We start from the raw sequence: 18,997 nt of genomic DNA on the forward strand, positions 1-18,997 counted from the left end.
ACCGCTAAAACGATTATGATGAATTATGGTAGGTATACAGAAAGTTTGAGTCCCGGGAAAGGACATAGGATAGTTTTTATCCCGGAAAATTGCATAGTTCCCGCGGGAAAGCGATAAATGAATTTTACGCGGACGGAATCGCTAGTATTCAATAATATATAAAACAAGTGCGGCGCGTGATGAGATTAGTTGCTTGGAACCTTGGAAATAATTAATGTGGTTTCCGAAAAATGCATACTAATATTATAAATGCGAAAGTATGTGTTAGTGTGTATGTTTGTCCGTCTTTTATATCGTAACGGAGCGACGGATCGACGTGATTTTTGGCATAGAGATAGTTTATAGGCCCGAGAGTGACATAGGCTACTTTTTATCCCGGAAAAATGCACAGTTCCCGAGGGAACAGCGCAGGATAACCGAATACCACGCGGGCGGCGCAGCGGGCAAAAGCTAATGTTATTATAAAAGGAATTTTGTCATCAATCTTAGTGTAAGACTGTATTTTCTGCTCAGGAAACTATACTACTCTCTGCACTTCATCGCTATCGGCGCACTGCTGATTCCTGAACGACGAAGGTTTACTTCCAGTACTTCTGTGATCACCGAGCTTCCGCAAAAATCTTCCAGCGTCAATAAGGACAATTTACCTGTACATGAAACTAACGGGAAACTAAAAACTTCTTAAATCACTTTACAGTATATTATTCCGAAAATACTATTTTTATAATGATATTGAAGTGTTTTTAAAAATATGCGAATATATCTTAGTAAACGCTATATTCAAATTGTATGTTTGTTAGTTAGTGTATTTTTTAAATTGTTTATTTGACACTTTATTGCACAAATTAATATTGCATTTATTCTGATAGAGTATAGAAAATTGTTTTGAACAAACAGAAGTCAAGTACCTACCATGATACAGACATGGCCTTTATTGAACACCTATTTATCAGTATTTCTTTCATTTAACTTTTAACAGAGATAAGAAAATTTTACTAACTGATTGTCAAAACAAATCTTAGTCGTACAAAGAAATAAAGGTAGCTTAGTTTTTATTTAACAAAACAATTAATATTAATTATAATCAATAATCTCGCACAGTTCTATACATATGTAATTATTTTTCGTTGTGGAAACCTGATACCTGTCAGGAATAAAAGATTATGAAAGAACATTGAGTTAGAGCTTGTCTAATATAAAATGACGCGTCCCTCACTCAACTAAATCAGTTCCTTATGACTAGTTAGTCAGCAAATTTTACAATTATCGTCTGAGTCTAACGGGGATTTAGCTCCCTCAGGCGGTTTATTGTAAGATTTGCTGTCTAACTAGTCATAATAACTGATTTAGTCGTGTGAGGGACGCCTCATTTTAAATTAGACAAGCTCTAACAAGAATCAAAATATTTTTTAAGAATGACCAAGACCAACACTAGGTCGCTAACAGCAAAACATTTACATGTCTGCTTACCCACTGGCCATATTGCATACAGTAGAACCCCGATTGTAGAAGCTCGCATTATCCGAGTTGCGTGGGTAGTTCGGTTTCAACGTCCAATGCTCGCGCGGCGAGGCGTCTGTCCAATCGACTACTGTTAAGGTACATATCTACATATGTATGTATTATGTACATATATGTATGTACTTACATATTAAGTTACTCATTACGTAAATAAAACTCAATTTGATTACAAATATAATTTTATTTCGGAGTAAATAAAGTCCGTAATATCAGAGTTTTTGATTATCCGAGGTCGGCTTGGTCCACAACAGCTTGGATAATCGAGGTTCTACTGTAGATAAGTCCTATCCTGTAGTTACAAATGTTTTTTTTAGATTAAGTTTTCCTGTTAATTGTAAAGCTAGGACTAGAATGCCGCGAAGCTTTATTTATACGGTGAAATTTTCCGTCTGCTCTCGAATAAGTTATTTCAAATTACTTTTTGAAATACATTTTATCACTACGTTGAAAAAACCTCGTGTCTCAAATAAATACGTTAACAAAATTTACCTTTGAAATAATGTTTTTATAAAATTCACTTAGAGAAGTATCAATTTTGAGGAACGAGCTTTTTTCAAAGTAGTGACTATAATATCTATTACATGTTACCAGATAACCTAGGCAATCGTTGAACATGGTTATGTTACGTATGTTCGTTTCATAAAAAACTAATTTTAGGTTTGTTTAAAACGTGTTTATGTTTTGGTGACAAGACCAATTAATTGTATTTTTTTCATCACACTTGCTCGTCAATGATGTTATTCCATGCCTGTATAATACTAAAGGACAATGGCCTCAATTGTTCCCGCGGGCATTATGGATTTACGTATAGTTTTTCTTCTCATGGGAGTTGTGACTTTAGTTTTAAAAAGTAAGTAGGTACGTCATTTCAGACTCTTTAGTCTGAAGCCAACCAAAGCTCAAGTCAGCCAACGTTTTATAAAACGTTTGTATGTCTTTAAAACTTAGCTATAACCCAATTTGTATTGTTAGGTATCCGGCTCGACTCACTTTATCTCTAGTATTGTAAAGCTATAGCTTGTCTCAAATAATGGCCAGTTGTCCTTTGTACCTAAAGCATTTCTGTCATACATGTGAAAGTACGAGCATGTCAAATGAATATGTCGACTGGTATTGTATAATTAAATTACCCTTTGCATGTCAAATTCTATGAAAAAAATATTACTTGAGATGCTTTTCGGGAGCGTTCGTTAAATAAAACTTTATTTGAACGCAGCTAGATTTAAACCACAGCGTCTTTATTTCGCGCTTGTGGTAAGTATAGGTATACATGTAAAGTTGACTTTCCATAAGTTTCTCTAAAATGTTGGCTATCATTAAAATTTAGATTTAGTTCATATAAATTTATTCCGCCTGGCAGGTATATAATCTGTTCATAAAATTTACTGTTAAGTAACTGAAGCGGAAATGAATCGTCTGTCTAAATTATTTGTATCGTAATAATATATTTTTTATTCGACTGGATGGCAAACGAGCAAGTGGGTCTCCTGATGGTAAGAGATCACCACCGCCCATAAACATCTGCAACGCCAGGGGTATTGCAGACGCGTTGCCAACCTAGAGGCCTAAGATGGAATACCTCACGTGCCAGTAATTTTACCGGCTGTCTTACTCTCCACGCCGAAACAACAGTGCAAGCTATAACGGCAAGATTAGCGAGCAAGATGGTGGTAGCAATCCGGGCGGACCTTGTACAAGGTCCTACCACCTGCAAACACACGCGCATAGCGCGTTTTACAGCTCATAGTAATTTAACTTGATAATACATGATGAAAAATAAATAATCAGTTTCACAAATTTGATCGTAAACATTATTATACTTCATTTGGCACTTAATTATCGTTTTTAGGGTTCCGTAGCCAAAGTGGCAAAAACGGAAACCTTATAGTTTCGCCATGTCTGTTTGTCTGTCCGTCCGCCCGCGGCTTTGCTCAGGGACTACAATGCTAGAAATCTGTAATTTGGCACGAATATATATATATAAACTAAACTATGCCGACAAAATGGTATACAATATTTAAAAAAAAAAAGGAACTAAAAGAATTAATTTCCTTGCTCACCCGCGACCTTACGATAGCTAAGCTTATGCAAAATATGCGTGTTCATGCAGTTCCTCCACCTCCACACTGTAAGAACACACACAAATCACACAAACCCATCTATCACCACCACCACACTACACTGACGCGTTTCGAACTCAACCAGAGCTCATCTTCAGAGTGACACAACCGATAAAACATGCCTTGACAGTAAATAAATAAAAATAAAGGTCGTTTTGAAGGACGGTTAAAAAAAAATATTAATAATTTGTGGGTAGTTTTGTTTTGTTTCATAAAACATATGTGGGTACTTTGGGAGTTACAGTGACAAATTAAAACGGTGGTTGTGGTTCGTTAGTCTAACAACTGGTAGCATGGTGTACGGTTGTGTCACTCTGAAGATGAGCTCTGGTTGAGTTCGAAACGCGTCAGTGTAGTGTGGTGGTGGTGATAGATGGGTTTGTGTGATTTGTGTGTGTTCTTACAGTGTGGAGGTGGAGGAACTGCATAAACACGCATATTTTGCATAAGCTTAGCTATCGTAAGGTTGCGGGTGAGCAAGGAAATTCTTTTAGTTCATTGATATGGACCTCCGCAAAGTAACGCCTGATTCAATAAATTATTTAAAAAACAAGTTTTTTTTAGAGTACCTCCCATAGACGTAAAGTGGGGGTGATTTTGTTTTTCTCATCCAATCTTGTAGTGTGGGGTATCGTTGGATAGGTCTTATAGGGAACTGCTAAAACGATTTTTCGATTCAGTGATTTGTTTGCAATATTCAGCTTTAAAGTGCAAATTTTCATTAAATCGAGCGTTCCCCCCCCCCCATCTATGAAATCAAAAATTCAGGATGGTAGTAGGTATATCAAACTTACAAGGAAAACTATAAAGGTTAAGTTTACCTGACAATTATTAGTAGGTAGTTTAAGAGTAAATAGCAGCCTAAGGTATAAAATATACCTAAACTTGGAATATTCCGTACAAAATACGAAATGTAATGGCTACGGAACCCTATTTCGGGCGTGTCCGACACGCTCTTGGCCGGTTTTTTATTATTTACATATTTAATGTGTGATATTATGCATTTGTTCTGGACATCACATAACTTGGACTTCCTTGTTACATAAATAAATGTTGAATATAATCTTACGAGATAATCTTATTCTAGTTATTGTTCTTTTATCAACAAACAACACCTTGTTCTTCTAGAGGCGAAATAGTTCAGCTCATTCACAGTCCGTTACGTACTTAGTGACTTAGCGACCAGCGATTGCCTTCAAAATTACCCTTTTAATTTGCCAAAGCTGGTATTTATGATTCAATTAATACATGACCTAGATATAAGACTTCCCTTACTCTGATGAGTCTTCAAAAGCTTCCATTTTTTCTTAACAGCATATTATACAGTTGCAGTTTTACTTCTCAGTTTAGATAATAAAAGATATTTCAACACACATGTCATTAAAATAAGTACATTTGTTATAGGTAGATAACAAAAAGAACTTCATAAAAATAAGACTTGACATGATGGACTGTAATCAGATTTTTTATAAATTTATCATGGAGACTAAAGATAGACGTCATGTAAAATGATACAATATCTAAATGGCAGCAGCTATTTCATTGTTTTATTTAGAAGACCACTGTGCAGTTTATTCACATTTTTACCTACTTATAACGGGTTTTAATTGAACAGATGTGTTTTAATTAAATCTAGAATAGTATATTTTATAGTTATGAGTATTACAAGTTAACAATATATTTTATTTATTTTCTTTTTGCCTTTCATTGTCTGTTACCCAGTAATAATGCCCCCCAGGTACATCCCCTGCCAACTGTCACATTGAGACTTCAGGTGCCATAATGTACAGTCAAGGTCACAAATACTTATATGTATATTACCAAAACAAACAGAACGCCTGTATTCCCAAATGGGGTAGGTAGAGCACACGAAACGTTACTTTGGAGCCACTTTTAGCAATTTTTGGTTTTAACCCTTCTTTGCATGGTGATGGAAATTTCCATTATAACATTGTCCTTTTAATTAAAGGTAAGTAGTTTATTATTTTTTAAGACTGTCAAGTTTCAACAACAGTACAGTATGAAATTGAACATAGTTGTGGAAAAATAAAGAAACAGAATTTCGACATTTCAAATTTGAATACGCGGGCTCGCCGTTTCGCGCCATTTACGAAAACTGTTGACCTTCTAGCTGTAATCTGGAGGATATTACTGCAAAAATATTAATTTATGCGGAACAATAAATGTGTAATAGGTATGTAATTTGATGTTATGTTACTTTTTGTGCATACATTTTCGAAATTCGAAAATAAAGTAACTCGAAAGTATGGGTTGGAAATTTAAATCATTATGCAACGACTTCGCTCGTAAAGTATGGCATCATGCAATAAATGACTAATTGACCGAATCTTCGTTTCAGCTCGGACAATTTTTTTTTTTATATTAAAACTGTTTTCTGAAACACGTCTATTAAATATTTTGTACCTGTTGTATTTATTTAGTACTACGCTTAAGATCAGAGTTTGCATGATAGATATATTCCGTTAATCTTATCTTATATATATTTTTACATTTTTACCTTAATGTAGCGGTCAACTAACATTATCCTGATTTAATTCACAAGTAAAAAAAAAACATGCAAAGGGTTAAGTTTGACCAAAACGGTAGGTACAATAGTGACAGGTTGCTAGCCTGTCGCCTACGGCGGTATACCCTCGTGCGGCCCAATATGCAATAGAATGTACACAATAAATTCAAGGGAATTAGGAATCTATGACAATGTAACAAAGTAAAAATTCTTTTGTTTTTCTATTGTTTTACTCCATGACAGTTTGACTTTATTCACGAAACAATTAGATTCTAATTGCTTTGTCAATTTTTTTCAAAATATTTATGGTGGGCTTCAAGAGGCTATCTAAACCTATGACATTATATATTCTGTGCCTATGACACGGCGGCCACGCCATACAAAATACGCGTTCTTGCATCTACATAGGCACGACGACGTCTGTACACGCGTCAAATGTGTGCGTAAGACACACAGGGCCGACTATCGCAAAACCCTAGTACTATAGGGTATGTAGGTATGGCTTAGATGTGTAATTAAATGTAATCGTTAATCATATTATTATATTTTTATTTAAACCTACTTAAAATGTGTGTCTATGTATTTAAGCATTATTATTTCAAATTACAATAAATATATGACTACAAACTTGAACGAATTATTCGGTACCTAAATAATTAGTTATTTCATGTATTAATCGCGATACTTTTAGAAAGCATTATTATTTACATTAGGAAATCGAAAAAAACTCCTTTTCTTATCTTTGGCTGTTGGCAAACACCCATACAATGCACAGTATATCACCATTTCGTTCGCAAAATTATTGCTCCCGAACTTAGTGCCGTGCGACGACGGTGCGACCGACACACATCGCGTTGCGCGCCCGACTGCTTTCCTGTAATCTGCGCTTGAGGGGTGGGGTAACTCGAACCGGTGCGGGGCGGAGCGTGGCCATTCTGTACGTTAGTACTATTATTATATTCTGTGCCTATGACCAAGATGGCAAAAATATGTACACACCTTCATGCCACTTATAGGTAGTGCCACGAGAGTTGAAGTGAATGATTACACACACAGCTACATGATGTGTAATGGCAGCAGGATTTTGTCATTTAGGGGCTGTTTCATATCCATTGATTAGTGTTAACAGACGGTTAAATGTGATGCCGTCTCCGTCTATTCGTTCGAACAAAACAAATAGAGACGGCATCACACCTAACCGCCAGTTAACACTAAACAAAGTTAACACAAAGTATCCAGACAAAGTTTCAAATAGTCCAGCTGTTAAGGAGGAGTTAAATGACAAACACACATACAGAAGAAGTATATAATAAATGTATACTATAAATATATCTGTGCGTGTATGTATATATATCTATGTATCTTCTGTATGTGTGTTATCATTCATCTTGACCTACGAATTTATTCGTAGATCTTGACATAAAATTTTGTTGCTTTAAAAGTGAAAAAAGCATCAAATAATATCAACAAATATCTATGAAATCACATGAAATAATAAATAAAAATATGATTTGCCTCATTCTAACAATTTTAATCCTTTTATTAGTGACACATGCAATCTTCCTAGTACTTATATCTTGGACAAATGAATTAACTTAAAAAACTTCTTCATTTGCTTTTTTTATTTTTCAGGAATGCTTGTCTTATAAAACAAAGAGCTCCAGGCACATCATTTGTTATTTGTAGTTTCTGTTGCACTTCCTTAAAAATATCCAGGCTTGGGTTTATCTGTAACACTAAACACATTCCCATATAAATAAAAATTGGTACATGTATGAAAGATCATTTCTCATCCAGGGTTACCAGATGAAAAATTTAAAAGTCTTAATTGTGATCACCAGGGGTCGGACAAAAAGTGCGGATGACATAAAAATGACGTAATCTTGCACACAAAATGATGAGAGAGCGTAAAATCCATTAAATTCCTGGATATAATAATAGATTCCCATAATAATTGGCATGGCCACTCGGAACATTTAATGACGAAATTGAGCAGATATGTGTATGTCTTGAGACGACTCAGGGGAGTGTCATCGGAAAGTACAGCTCTTCTTGCTTTTCACTCGTACGTCTTGTCAAATTTGCGCTACGGAGTTATTTTGTGGGGAAATGTTAGCAATAAAGACCAAATATTTAGACTCCAAAAGAGATGTCTTCGGGCAATATATGGTTTAAAACAAACTGACTCGTGCAGACCATTGTTCTCTGATAAGAAGATTCTCACTTATCCTGCTCTGTACATATATGAGCTCTGTCTTTTTGTAAGGAATAATATAAGTAGACATGTTTAGGGGTAGAAATCCAAGAGCAAGACTTCAACCGAAATATGGCTATGATGTGGTTGGACCAAAGTCAAAGTCTGCGTTTTTCTCCAATAATGTAATGTGCATGAGTGCAAAAGTGTATAACAAGTTACCAATTGATCTGAAACAATTGTCTTCTCCAGTCTTTAAAAGAAAGCTTTTTAACTGGTTAGTAGACAAATGTGTTTACTTATAGCATGAGTGATTGATTACCTACACCTAGACATGTAAGTGAAATTTAGCCTATAACATATAATATTTAAATTGTTTCCAAATGATTATTAAAATTTACAATATTAGTTTCACTTTGTTAATTTATCTTATTGAATATTTAATGTAATAAAATATTGACATTTGGTTTAGCATGCATACCTTGAGTTAGATTAATAATATTGTACGCCTCTCGGCAGGACATGACATGAAGTACTGGATATACTAAACAATAATTAACACCTATGTAAACATGACCATACAATAAATTATTTGATATTTGATGTTTTTATTTAAACTTCCGTGTGACATGTAGTAACAAAGTAGCATTAATGAAGTAACAAAATAATCGTAAATAAATCAATGGAATTCAGTGAATAAAATAAACTTCATATCGTTTAATAAATAGGTTAATAAATGATGTGATAATTGTTTATGAAAATCAAAAATACTATTTGAAATCATCCTGTAAGTAGTTTGACGTCATCGGCACTTTTTATCCGACCCCTGGTGATCACGGTTTATTTTATTCCTGCAATTAATATTACGTTTTTTTTTAGTAAGTCTATTTTTAGAAAGAAGATTATATTTTGACTTCGTTACTTTTTGATAAAAAGATGTAGATGTGTGCGATTCTATTTAATTGAGAATTTTAAAAATCCTGAGATATCCCTAGTTTTTCAAAATCCAGCTGAAATCCTGAGAAGGGTCTCAAAATCCTGAAATATGGTAACCCTATACCAACCTCAAAAAAAAAAATGCTGACAAAAATATTACAAAATATTGTCATAATTGTGATATACACACCTTCATAACGTTTTGTGTTGGTATCCTTAAGTAATTGAACTGAATATTCTTTAGATTCCTTCTTAACTTCTGTGAAGAACTGCAAAAATATCTGTTGTTTCCCATCTTTTCTAGCTTCAACAGTGAAGTATATTTTTAAATATTTCTTGTAATATTTTTTTGCCATGAGAAATGCTTCATGAGTATCTTTAATTTCTTTGGCTAGAAGCTTTTGGTCTGAAACATTTCAATGCTGATAAGACATTTAAAAAACCGGCCAAAAGCATGTCAGACACGCCCGAAAAATAAGGTTCCGTAGCCATTAGGAAAAAATCTATAAGTACATATAATAAATTAAGTAATATTTTTCTAAGGATTGCGTATTTTGTACGTAATATTCCAAGTTTAGGTGTATTTTATACCTTAGGCTGCTATTTACTCTTAAACTACCTACTAATAATTGTCAGGTAAACTTAACCTTTATAGTTTTCCTTGTAAGTTTGATATACCTACTACCATCCTGAATACTAATAATTCTCAAGAAAACTTAACCACTATATAGTTTTCCTTGTAAGTTTGATTATACTTAGGTACTACAATCCTGATTTTTTTTCAAATTTCTTCACCCACCTGTATAGATTTTAGAGGGGCGCTCGATTTTAATGAAAATTTGCAATGAATATTTTGCAAAAAATCACTGAATCGAAAAATAATTTAGGAACCCCCTAATGGTTTTAAAAGACCTATCCAACGATACCCCATACTACAAGGTTGGATGAGGAAAAAAAAACACCACTACGTCTATGGGGGGGGGTTGTACCATTTTGTCGGCATAGTTTAGGTACATATATATATTCGTGCAAAATTACAGCTTTGTAGCATTGATAGTCCCTGAGCAAAGCCGCGGACGGACAGACAGACCGACAGACATGGCGAAACTATAAGGGTTCCGTTTTTGCCATTTTGTCTACGGAACCCTAAAAAGGAATACACTGCTCAATAAAAGTCCAGATACACATGTCCCAAATATAACGCAATAGTGAAAATGAATGAGATAGACCAGCATAAGATGCACCAAACGTTATGCCTATCCAATGAGGGCTATCGCGAATGAATTCGTCGCTAGAGGCGCTAGTGTAGCGTGAGGTCTCCGAAATGTCAAATCTCATAGTTTTTGGGTGAGCTACGCGGGTTTATTTATAATTAGAATAATTTTGTGATTATTTTGCAATATCTGAAATTAATTATGGCAAATATGCGTTCCGGGGCAATGAATGTCTATGTTTTGAGACAGTTTTGTCTTTCGGAAACCTTTGATCTCCCTTTTTTTCGAACAAAACAGGGACTATGCAACACTGTGGCATGCTCGATATTTATATGGTACGGTTTTATGGTGTATTAAATATGATTCTAATCTAAACTTTGTTAAAACCATACTTAAAAACCTCACGCAACAGTGCGCCATCTAGTGAGACAAAAAACGATAGCCCTCATTTATTAAGTGTAAACAAACCGATTTCATCAAAATTCTTGTATATAATAAACACCCACTGGATCGAATCAATAACACATTTATCCACAATTCGTGTCTTTTAACTAGATGTCTAACACTTTTTTCACCAAAATTAACTTGATTTCCGTTAGAAATGGAACACAATTTTAGTTATTTTCCTCGCCGCACGCTCAGTGGCGCCTCTCTCTGCTTTGTCGCTCGCGAGTCGCAGTGACGTGACTCCCGCAACAGCGTTCGGCCGAAAAGGATTATTTTTTTCTCTTTTCAAACTGTTGGCGTTCTGCAGAATCAACCGCAACCCTGTCATCGCAACTGACATTGGCCCAAGCCTTAAGGCCGCCATTGAGGGAATAATAATAAAAAACCTTGGCAGACATATATTGCGGAATTAATTAATTTCGGGTTAATTTCGATCCCTGGTTTACTGACCAAAAACATTGCAAATTAGCTCTAGAATAAGCCCTTTCAAGGAATAAGTCGATTACCCAGTCACCCTATAGGTATATGTGGCATAAATGTACTATTATCATGTAGAACATGACTCTTTTAACTTTTATAATCGTGATATCTCGGGAATTTTAAGATCTATAATTTTTGCCTCGGCTACTTATTGACAACTTACCGTTTATATTAAATATAATGACCCGGATAACTCACGTCTTAAATCGAGTTTACCTCGACATGTTTCGGGCTAATCCGTAGCCCTTCGTCTTTGGAGCAACGCGACTCAGCGGCTGCTGCAACACGCGCACTGCGCGCCGCCGCTCTGCTCGCGCGACTACCCGACGAAACTGACACCGGCACACAACTACCCGCGTTTTCAGACGTGAGACGTGATTTAAGACGTGAGTTATCCGGGTCATTATATTTAATATGAGTGAGTCTCACGGTAGTTTCATGTTCAGAACTTACCGTTTTCGAAAAAAAAAAAAATTACTCAAATTTTGAACTTTGACCCCGAATAACTTTTTGCACACATGGAATCAATGGGGACTTTTGACACTATTCCTAATGGTCTCCACCAAAATTCGGCTTTGTCGGAATTTATGGAAATTGAAATGTGTATACTGAGCGGAGTAGAGGTTGCTCACATAATCTCGTATGTCAAGGTGTTTCGGCAGAATACCCCGCACTGCCCTTGGCCCTATAATACTACGAAGTGTATGAAATTAGAACTTCGTATCTTGCCATCCTGCCGATACCTACCGACTGGAATTGTTTTCATGCTGGTAAACAACAATGGTAGCAACAATGTAAAAAAGAATAATTACAAAAACTTTGAACTAGCAAATCTCTGGATATTTGGGACACCTGTATAACTATAATAGTTGTTTATATGGCTGATACATAATGAAAGCATTAAAATATGAGTGAGGTTTTATACAAGGAGTGATAGCGAGTTGTATAATAATATCTTACAAGTGTTTTAATGCCTAATTATGTAGTCGCATACATAATTTTATCTTCATGCATATCATGTTTCCTACAATATGTTCAAATATACCTGCATTTTCAATAATAATAACCTCAGGCAACACTTTCCCGGCCCGGGTAATACCGACCCTGTTTTTTGTGTACACGCCCATAGAAACGGACATGAGCTTCTATGGGCATGTACACGAAAAACGGTCGGTATTTTCATGTTGGTATTATCCGGGCCGGGGAAGAGTCACCCATAACCTCAGTCTCAATTTGAGACTCAATAAAATCCGTAAAAAAAAAGTCAATATCATCTGTGTGCCGTCCATAACGTGTTATTTGTTTTAGGTCTCCTAACTGTTCCTTCCCCAAGATCAAAATTTCATAAACCGACCGAACATTCTCCTCATGTGCATAATGTTGCAACATGGACATTGGCAAAATACATCTTGCTAAAAACAGCAAGTGAAAGCCAAAAAAAAAATAAAGAAAATTACTAACAGATAGTTTTTATAATTCATAAACAATCTAGACGAGTCTATTTTGATTCTAAATCAACAGTAATATTCACGATTGAAAACATGTATGGAACAATAATTTTACTACAGAATGAAATTACAAATCAACTAATTTGAGTATCGCAACCAAACATGATTTTTATTTTTTTAAGATGTTCAGAATTTAAATGTAAGTAAGTATAGCTTACAGGTAATTTAATGTAAACATTAAGATGCAACCACAGAAGTTTCTTAACATAGGTTATTTGCTTATTGTCTCTGAACATATTATAGGGAAGTTCTGATATGGATGTAGATAAAAATAGTAGTTCTATTCGGATACTTCTTGTCAGACCACAACAGACATGTCTGACTTGCCAATAGGCAATGCACGGCTTGAGACTATATATGCATTTTTTATATTTCAAAGAGGGCGAAGACGCGGGGATAAGCTTAATGATGGAGTAAATAATTTAGTACCTGATTTGAACTTCCCGTATTGAATCTGCTGCCTTTCGTATTCTTCAACTTTAGTTTTTATTTCATGCACCAGTTGTTTATTTCTTTCTGTAATGATTTTCAGTTCGTCGTCACTGTTCCGGCATGCGTTACCGGAGTAGTTAAAATTCTGAACTTGAAATTCTTCTAGCTGGTTAGAGATTTGTTTTGATAAGTGACAAACGTTTGCTTTGAAATCACAAAGCATCTTACTTTCCGATTCCATTAAGTCTAATCTAAAGTCCCAGGCTTCATCGAATACACTCATAATTATGTTTTATGTAATGAACCTAATTACACGGAATTTATAATTCTTCTATTAATTTTATTGAAATACACAATAAAAAAACATTCACTGCAGAGCCCAACCAACAAACAACCAACTGACAGTAACTGACTTTCATTCAAATTATTGTTTTTTATTTACTGCCCGAGCAAGACAAGGGAATGAGGGCTATCGCGTATGAATTCGCCACTAGAGGCGCTAGTGTAGCGTCAGGTCTCCGAAATGTCAAATCTCATAGTTTTTGGGTGAGCTACGCGGGTTTTTTTATAATTAGAATAATTTTGTGAATATTTTGCATTACCTGAAATTAATTATGGCAATTATGCGTTACGGAGCAATGAATGTCTGTGTTTTGAGACAGTTTTGTATTTCGGAAACCTTTGGCCTCCCTTTTTTCCGAACAAAACGGGGACTATGCAACACTGTGGCATGCTTGATATTTTTATGGTACGGTTTTAAGGTATTAAATATGATTTTAATCTAAACTTTGTATTCACACCCGTAATAACAGACTTTGAAAGCCATACTTAAAAACCTCACGCAACAGTGCGCCATCTAGTGAGACATTTCGCGTCGGTATGGTATGGCGGGCTGTAAGCCACTAGAGGTGAGACGTACTAGGCAAAACGCGCACTGAGTCTTGCGAGAGTCCACATAAAGACTTCCAAAGACTACTACTTGCGAGAGTCCACAAAAAGACTTCCAAAAAAGAGATCATACATAAGACTTGGTCCACGAGTATCTACGAGTACTTAACTCAATTGACTCATTGTATAAACATAATGATTCCCGTAAATGCGCTCCCGTAATTGCGTATACATCGTAATAGTTTTAGTAGTTTTACGAATATCGAACTACCGAATTCCACGTCACAGTTCAGTCTTCACACTTCATATTTTTTTAAATTTTAACTTATATTAAATACCGACTAAAAACATTCCTTCATACTTAATACAAGCTTAGGACTGTCAGCAATTTATATGAAATTTACATTTAAAAAGTGTACATAAATGCTAGTTTTCAAGTTGGCGGAACGTTGTCAGCCGCCGTACTCCTAAATACTCGTACGGTAAAAGAATCGCGGGCGGGAACGCGTACTCACGCGTCCAAGCCAAAACCTATTCCAGTAAATACGTCTCACCTCTACATAAGCCACACCGGAGAAGTATGGCATTACGCTACCGCCTAAGTACATCTTTTTTTATCGACTATCGGAAAATACAATCATTTATGTGGAACAAATCGTTCGACACTCGTTATTTATACGACATGTTCGATTAACGCCCACGCGATTGGGCCGCCGGTACCAGCGCTATCACCATCATTTTCTTTTTTGTCATTCCGTAATTGGACCCCTGAAGAACCGCCTTACTGGTACAAATCATCTAATATTTTGTGTCACCATGTCCTGGTCTAAAACACATGCATGTTCAGAGGAGGCACTTCTTTTTGCGAGTGTTTGATGCAAGACGCAAATAATTTAGTAGCGAAGTGTGTCCTCACCCTCAGATAAAAATGTGGCTGACATGATGACAAAGCCGCTCTACAAACCAACTTCTTGTCAAAAGCTGACAGACAATGACCAAGCTAGTTTACAAATTCACCATAATAGTCAAGGCAAAATCGAACATAATAATTGATACTAGGTGCAAACTTAACCGGGCCCGGCCAAGTGACCTAAACTAAAAGTGAATTAAAATTGGACAAGTGAAAGTTTGCACGGAACCCGCGGTGCGCGAGTCAGACACGCACTTGGCCGGTTTTTTTAAGGCTTGTTTATGCACCAGCATAGTTTGTCAATAAATATTGTACTGCGTACTCAAACTTGAATTTGCGTACTATTTTTAAGAGCTGCGCGTAACGGAACGTAAAACCCATCTGGCAACACTGACGTATGCATCATATATTTTTCTGATGGTCTATCTATATGTATGATATGATATGAATCTAGTTGGTGAAATGAAATAAAGCTGTAAAGTAAAATGAAGAAAAGGATCACCATCCCGTACAAGAAAAATACTGGAATGATTTAAAATTACGATACGACGGGTAAGCGTTCTGTTAATGACCACAATTTTCGTTAAAAATGATGTACCTATTGAATTGATAGTTCAATCAAATTTATAATAGAAATAGTTGTTTGAGGGGTCTGCTTTTAATTTCAGGTTTTTGACGACAATATTTCACGGGACTGATTGTCATTATGTTTAATAGCATTCATGCAACATTTCATAAGTGTACTTGGACTGTTCGTCAAATCAATGATAGTTTTATGTCTATGAAGACTCAGAAATTGTCCAATGGGCCATTGTCTCAGCTGTTTCGAAAATCAAGCTAATGCTGATATTACGGCTACCCATAGGAGTAAGGATGGTGAGTACATGCAATATCCTTTCCGGAACTATGTTATTGCTTGAACCTAAACACATTTTGCTAGCCAACAAGTCAGTTAATGCTCACAATAATAGATGAACGTTCCCAACATCCGCACCTTCGGTACAAGGGCATAATTTAACTTTTTTCAAAATTTTTTGATCTTTAAACATTTAGCCCTTGCATTACCGAAAGTACGATATGAACTAATTTTTTGATTATTAGACAATTATGCCCTTGTACTACCGAAGGTGCCATACATACATAGCAATCACAATGTCTTTGACATTACTCAAGCAGATATAAAATTACATTAATATGAAATCAGTGCATACTGGTTATTGTGTTAAGTTTACCATACTATTTGGGATTCGGAAATATAATATGTTGGGTTTTATCTAACTGTTGAATATATTAACATCATCATATTATTTTCTCAAAAAATAGATTTTATTTCAGTCTGTTTATTTTAGAAATAATAACATTAATATTTATTTAATTTCAGAAATTACAGATATTGTGACCAACCAGGTGCCAGCTGTCATTGTGTCAGACTACCTACAGGAAGAGCCCCTGCTCCCTGACAATGAGAATACAATGAACACCTGCAGACAGACTAACAATGTACAGAATGACAATGCCCTGAATAGTTTTGGAGAAACTTGTTCTGCAGAAATGGCAAACTCGCAAAGGGCCTTTATCAACTCTGAAAAGGTAGTAAAACCTTTTTATCAAAAGTTGCCATCAATTCCACGGACAATGTCATCTCTGGGATCAAGTGAGCCCCGTATTTCAGAATCAAAGATCAATCAACTGTTCGACCAGTATAAGGACTCATTGGAGGATGCTATTCTAGCAGAAGGCATTGAAAACTTGTGCAATGATCTACAGTTGAATCCTGATGATTTTAAAGTTCTTGTTCTTGCTTGGAAATTGAATGCTAGTCAAATGTGTAGATTTACAAAAATAGAGTTTATACAAGGCTTAAAGAATATGAAAACAGATTCCATTAAAGGCATACAGTATAAATTAAATGAAATAATCAGTGTATTAAATAGAGAATCAGAGCAATTTAAAGACTTGTATAGATTTACTTTTAAATTTGGATTGGATGTAAGCACTGGTCAACGCATACTGCCTTCTGACATAGCTATAGTGTTGTGGAGGCTAGTTTTTACCAACAATGAGCCCCCTATACTTGACCGATGGCTTGGCTACCTAGAAAAGAATGCTCACATCAGAGGAATACCTAAGGATACATGGTACATGTTTTTAAATTTTTGTGAATTTGTTGGAGATGATCTCAGCAGTTATGATGACACAGAGGCTTGGCCAAGTCTTTTTGATGACTTTGTAGAACACGAAAATGATCAAGTGAATCAAAATGTCACAAAGAATGACATGAATATACAGGATTGAATTCCTACTTTTGCCAAAATGTAGTATAGGTACTTAATGAAAGATTATTGATATTGAAGAGACTGATATATCTTGTATTGGTTAAACATAAAATTTTGTGAATTAATGCAGTTTATGATCTGTTGTAAATCACTGATGTATTTTCAAAAGGGCCTGTTTCATATTCAAAGCCATGTTTTGGAGATCCATCGTATGAACATATTTTAATTACAAATAACATGCAAAATTCAAATAAAATATTACAATATATGATTTTAAAATATCATGGTTTATGATTTTTTTTTTATGATTGGTTTTTGTTGATCTAACATGTTGTTTGTGCAGTTTGAAAATTTGCTAATACAAAAATAAAGACAATTATCAGATGGAATGAAATAACTATCTTCAAATCATGTGAACGAAGATGAATTAAACTGCTGCTCCTATGAAAATGCCTTGTTAAAGCATTATTTGATAATTATATCAGTTCTTATCACTTTCAGCTAATGTCATCAGCATAAGTAAGATACATAATATACTTATCATTTGCATGTAAATGGGTACCCTGGGTTAGTAACTGGCTTTAGAAAACATTATTTGTAAATACAGTTTATTTAAAATAATTTTTGATAGTTAATTATCATGTAGATTAGACTAAGGCTTGTTAAAAAATATGACATTCCAAGTTTGGAATTTTATTATTTGATATAATTAGGCCAAAATCTGTAAATATATTAATTTCCCTAAGTCTGTTGCTTCAAGGCCCCAGTTTGTCCCTAGAACTAGTCTGTCTTTGTAATATATAATAAAATTATTATGATAGTTTCATGTGATTGTAATTTTACTTATTGGTCACTTATTCAGATTTGTCAATAAGACTGAAACAAATCGTACTTTGAAGTTGAGTACAATACCCTTGAAAATATTTTTTCATCACACTTGCTCGTAAACAATGTCGTAACATGCAGGCTACCTTGGTTGCAACCCCCCAAATAAATTCCTCGACCTTAATGTGCTTGTCATGAAACCCGTGGTCGGTAAATGAGTCATTGCCCGTACTAATTTTGCTGTCATGAAGCCCAAGGTCGGTAAATGAGTTTGTTACTGCATGGTGTACTGCAGCACCTGCACGTCGGGCACATGCTGCGGGGTTGGGGGCAAGAGCGCAGTCAGCGGTATCGGCAATTTTTGAAACAATATCAGTTTTTCTTTTACAAATATACAATTTTACTCGCAAATGTGATGAAAAACATTTTATGTCGCACGGGCAGTAGTAGAATGACGAACATCGACTCATTAAAGCCCTCAGTCTTCGACTTCGGGCTTCTAATAGACTCTCGTTCGTAATTCCTTATTTACCGCCCTTAAGACACAATGTACTATTCTAGGTACCTACTAGCTCGAAGTCGGCTCAGCACGAGCCAGCAGGAGTGGAACAATAGCAACCTCACCTACATACTGTGGGTTTCAATCCCTCCTGCTGGGTCCTGCTGAGTCACCGACTTCGAGCTAGTAGGTACCTAGAAAAATATTTTCAAGGGTTTTC

At 35.4% G+C, this 18,997-nt stretch overlaps 3 protein-coding genes across 6 annotated transcripts in view; 2 read left to right on the plus strand and 1 right to left on the minus strand.

The window, feature by feature from the left end:
* The window catches only part of oys (lysophospholipid acyltransferase 6), a gene marked incomplete in the record, with an annotated part of 35,947 nt that extends 30,612 nt beyond the window's left edge, over positions 1 to 5,335 (plus strand). The window contains 1 exon segment of the mRNA XM_074089217.1: positions 514 to 5,335. Coding sequence (XP_073945318.1) covers positions 514 to 685 — 172 coding nt within the window.
* A 2,343-nt stretch (positions 5,336 to 7,678) lies between these two features.
* On the minus strand, positions 7,679 to 13,801 carry LOC141429059 (uncharacterized). Of its 2 annotated transcripts, none has more exons than XM_074089219.1 (3): positions 13,377 to 13,801; positions 9,489 to 9,704; positions 7,679 to 7,896 (listed from the first exon to the last, which is right to left on the minus strand). In XM_074089219.1, the coding sequence occupies exons 1-3, from the start codon at positions 13,660 to 13,662 to the stop codon at positions 7,871 to 7,873; spliced, it is 528 nt and encodes a 175-aa protein (XP_073945320.1). In that variant the 5' UTR covers positions 13,663 to 13,801; the 3' UTR covers positions 7,679 to 7,870. The 2 variants fall into 2 exon arrangements, with proteins under 2 accessions (XP_073945320.1, XP_073945319.1); XM_074089218.1 differs by having other exon boundaries at positions 7,679 to 7,904; positions 13,377 to 13,800.
* A 1,775-nt stretch (positions 13,802 to 15,576) lies between these two features.
* SCCRO3 (defective in cullin neddylation 1 domain containing SCCRO3) lies at positions 15,577 to 18,279 on the plus strand. 3 transcript variants are annotated; one of them, XM_074089227.1, is made up of 3 exons: positions 15,577 to 15,729; positions 15,817 to 16,053; positions 16,559 to 18,279. In XM_074089227.1, exons 2-3 carry the CDS (start codon positions 15,981 to 15,983, stop codon positions 17,470 to 17,472), a joined length of 987 nt encoding a protein of 328 aa, XP_073945328.1. In that variant the 5' UTR covers positions 15,577 to 15,729; positions 15,817 to 15,980; the 3' UTR covers positions 17,473 to 18,279. The 3 variants fall into 3 exon arrangements, with proteins under 3 accessions (XP_073945328.1, XP_073945327.1, XP_073945326.1); XM_074089226.1 differs by having other exon boundaries at positions 15,826 to 16,053; XM_074089225.1 differs by having other exon boundaries at positions 15,846 to 16,053.
* The last annotated feature ends 718 nt before the right edge of the window (positions 18,280 to 18,997 follow it).

This window comes from Choristoneura fumiferana, chromosome 6 (genome assembly GCF_025370935.1).
Source record: "Choristoneura fumiferana chromosome 6, NRCan_CFum_1, whole genome shotgun sequence".
In the NCBI taxonomy this organism is placed as follows: domain Eukaryota; kingdom Metazoa; phylum Arthropoda; class Insecta; order Lepidoptera; family Tortricidae; genus Choristoneura; species Choristoneura fumiferana.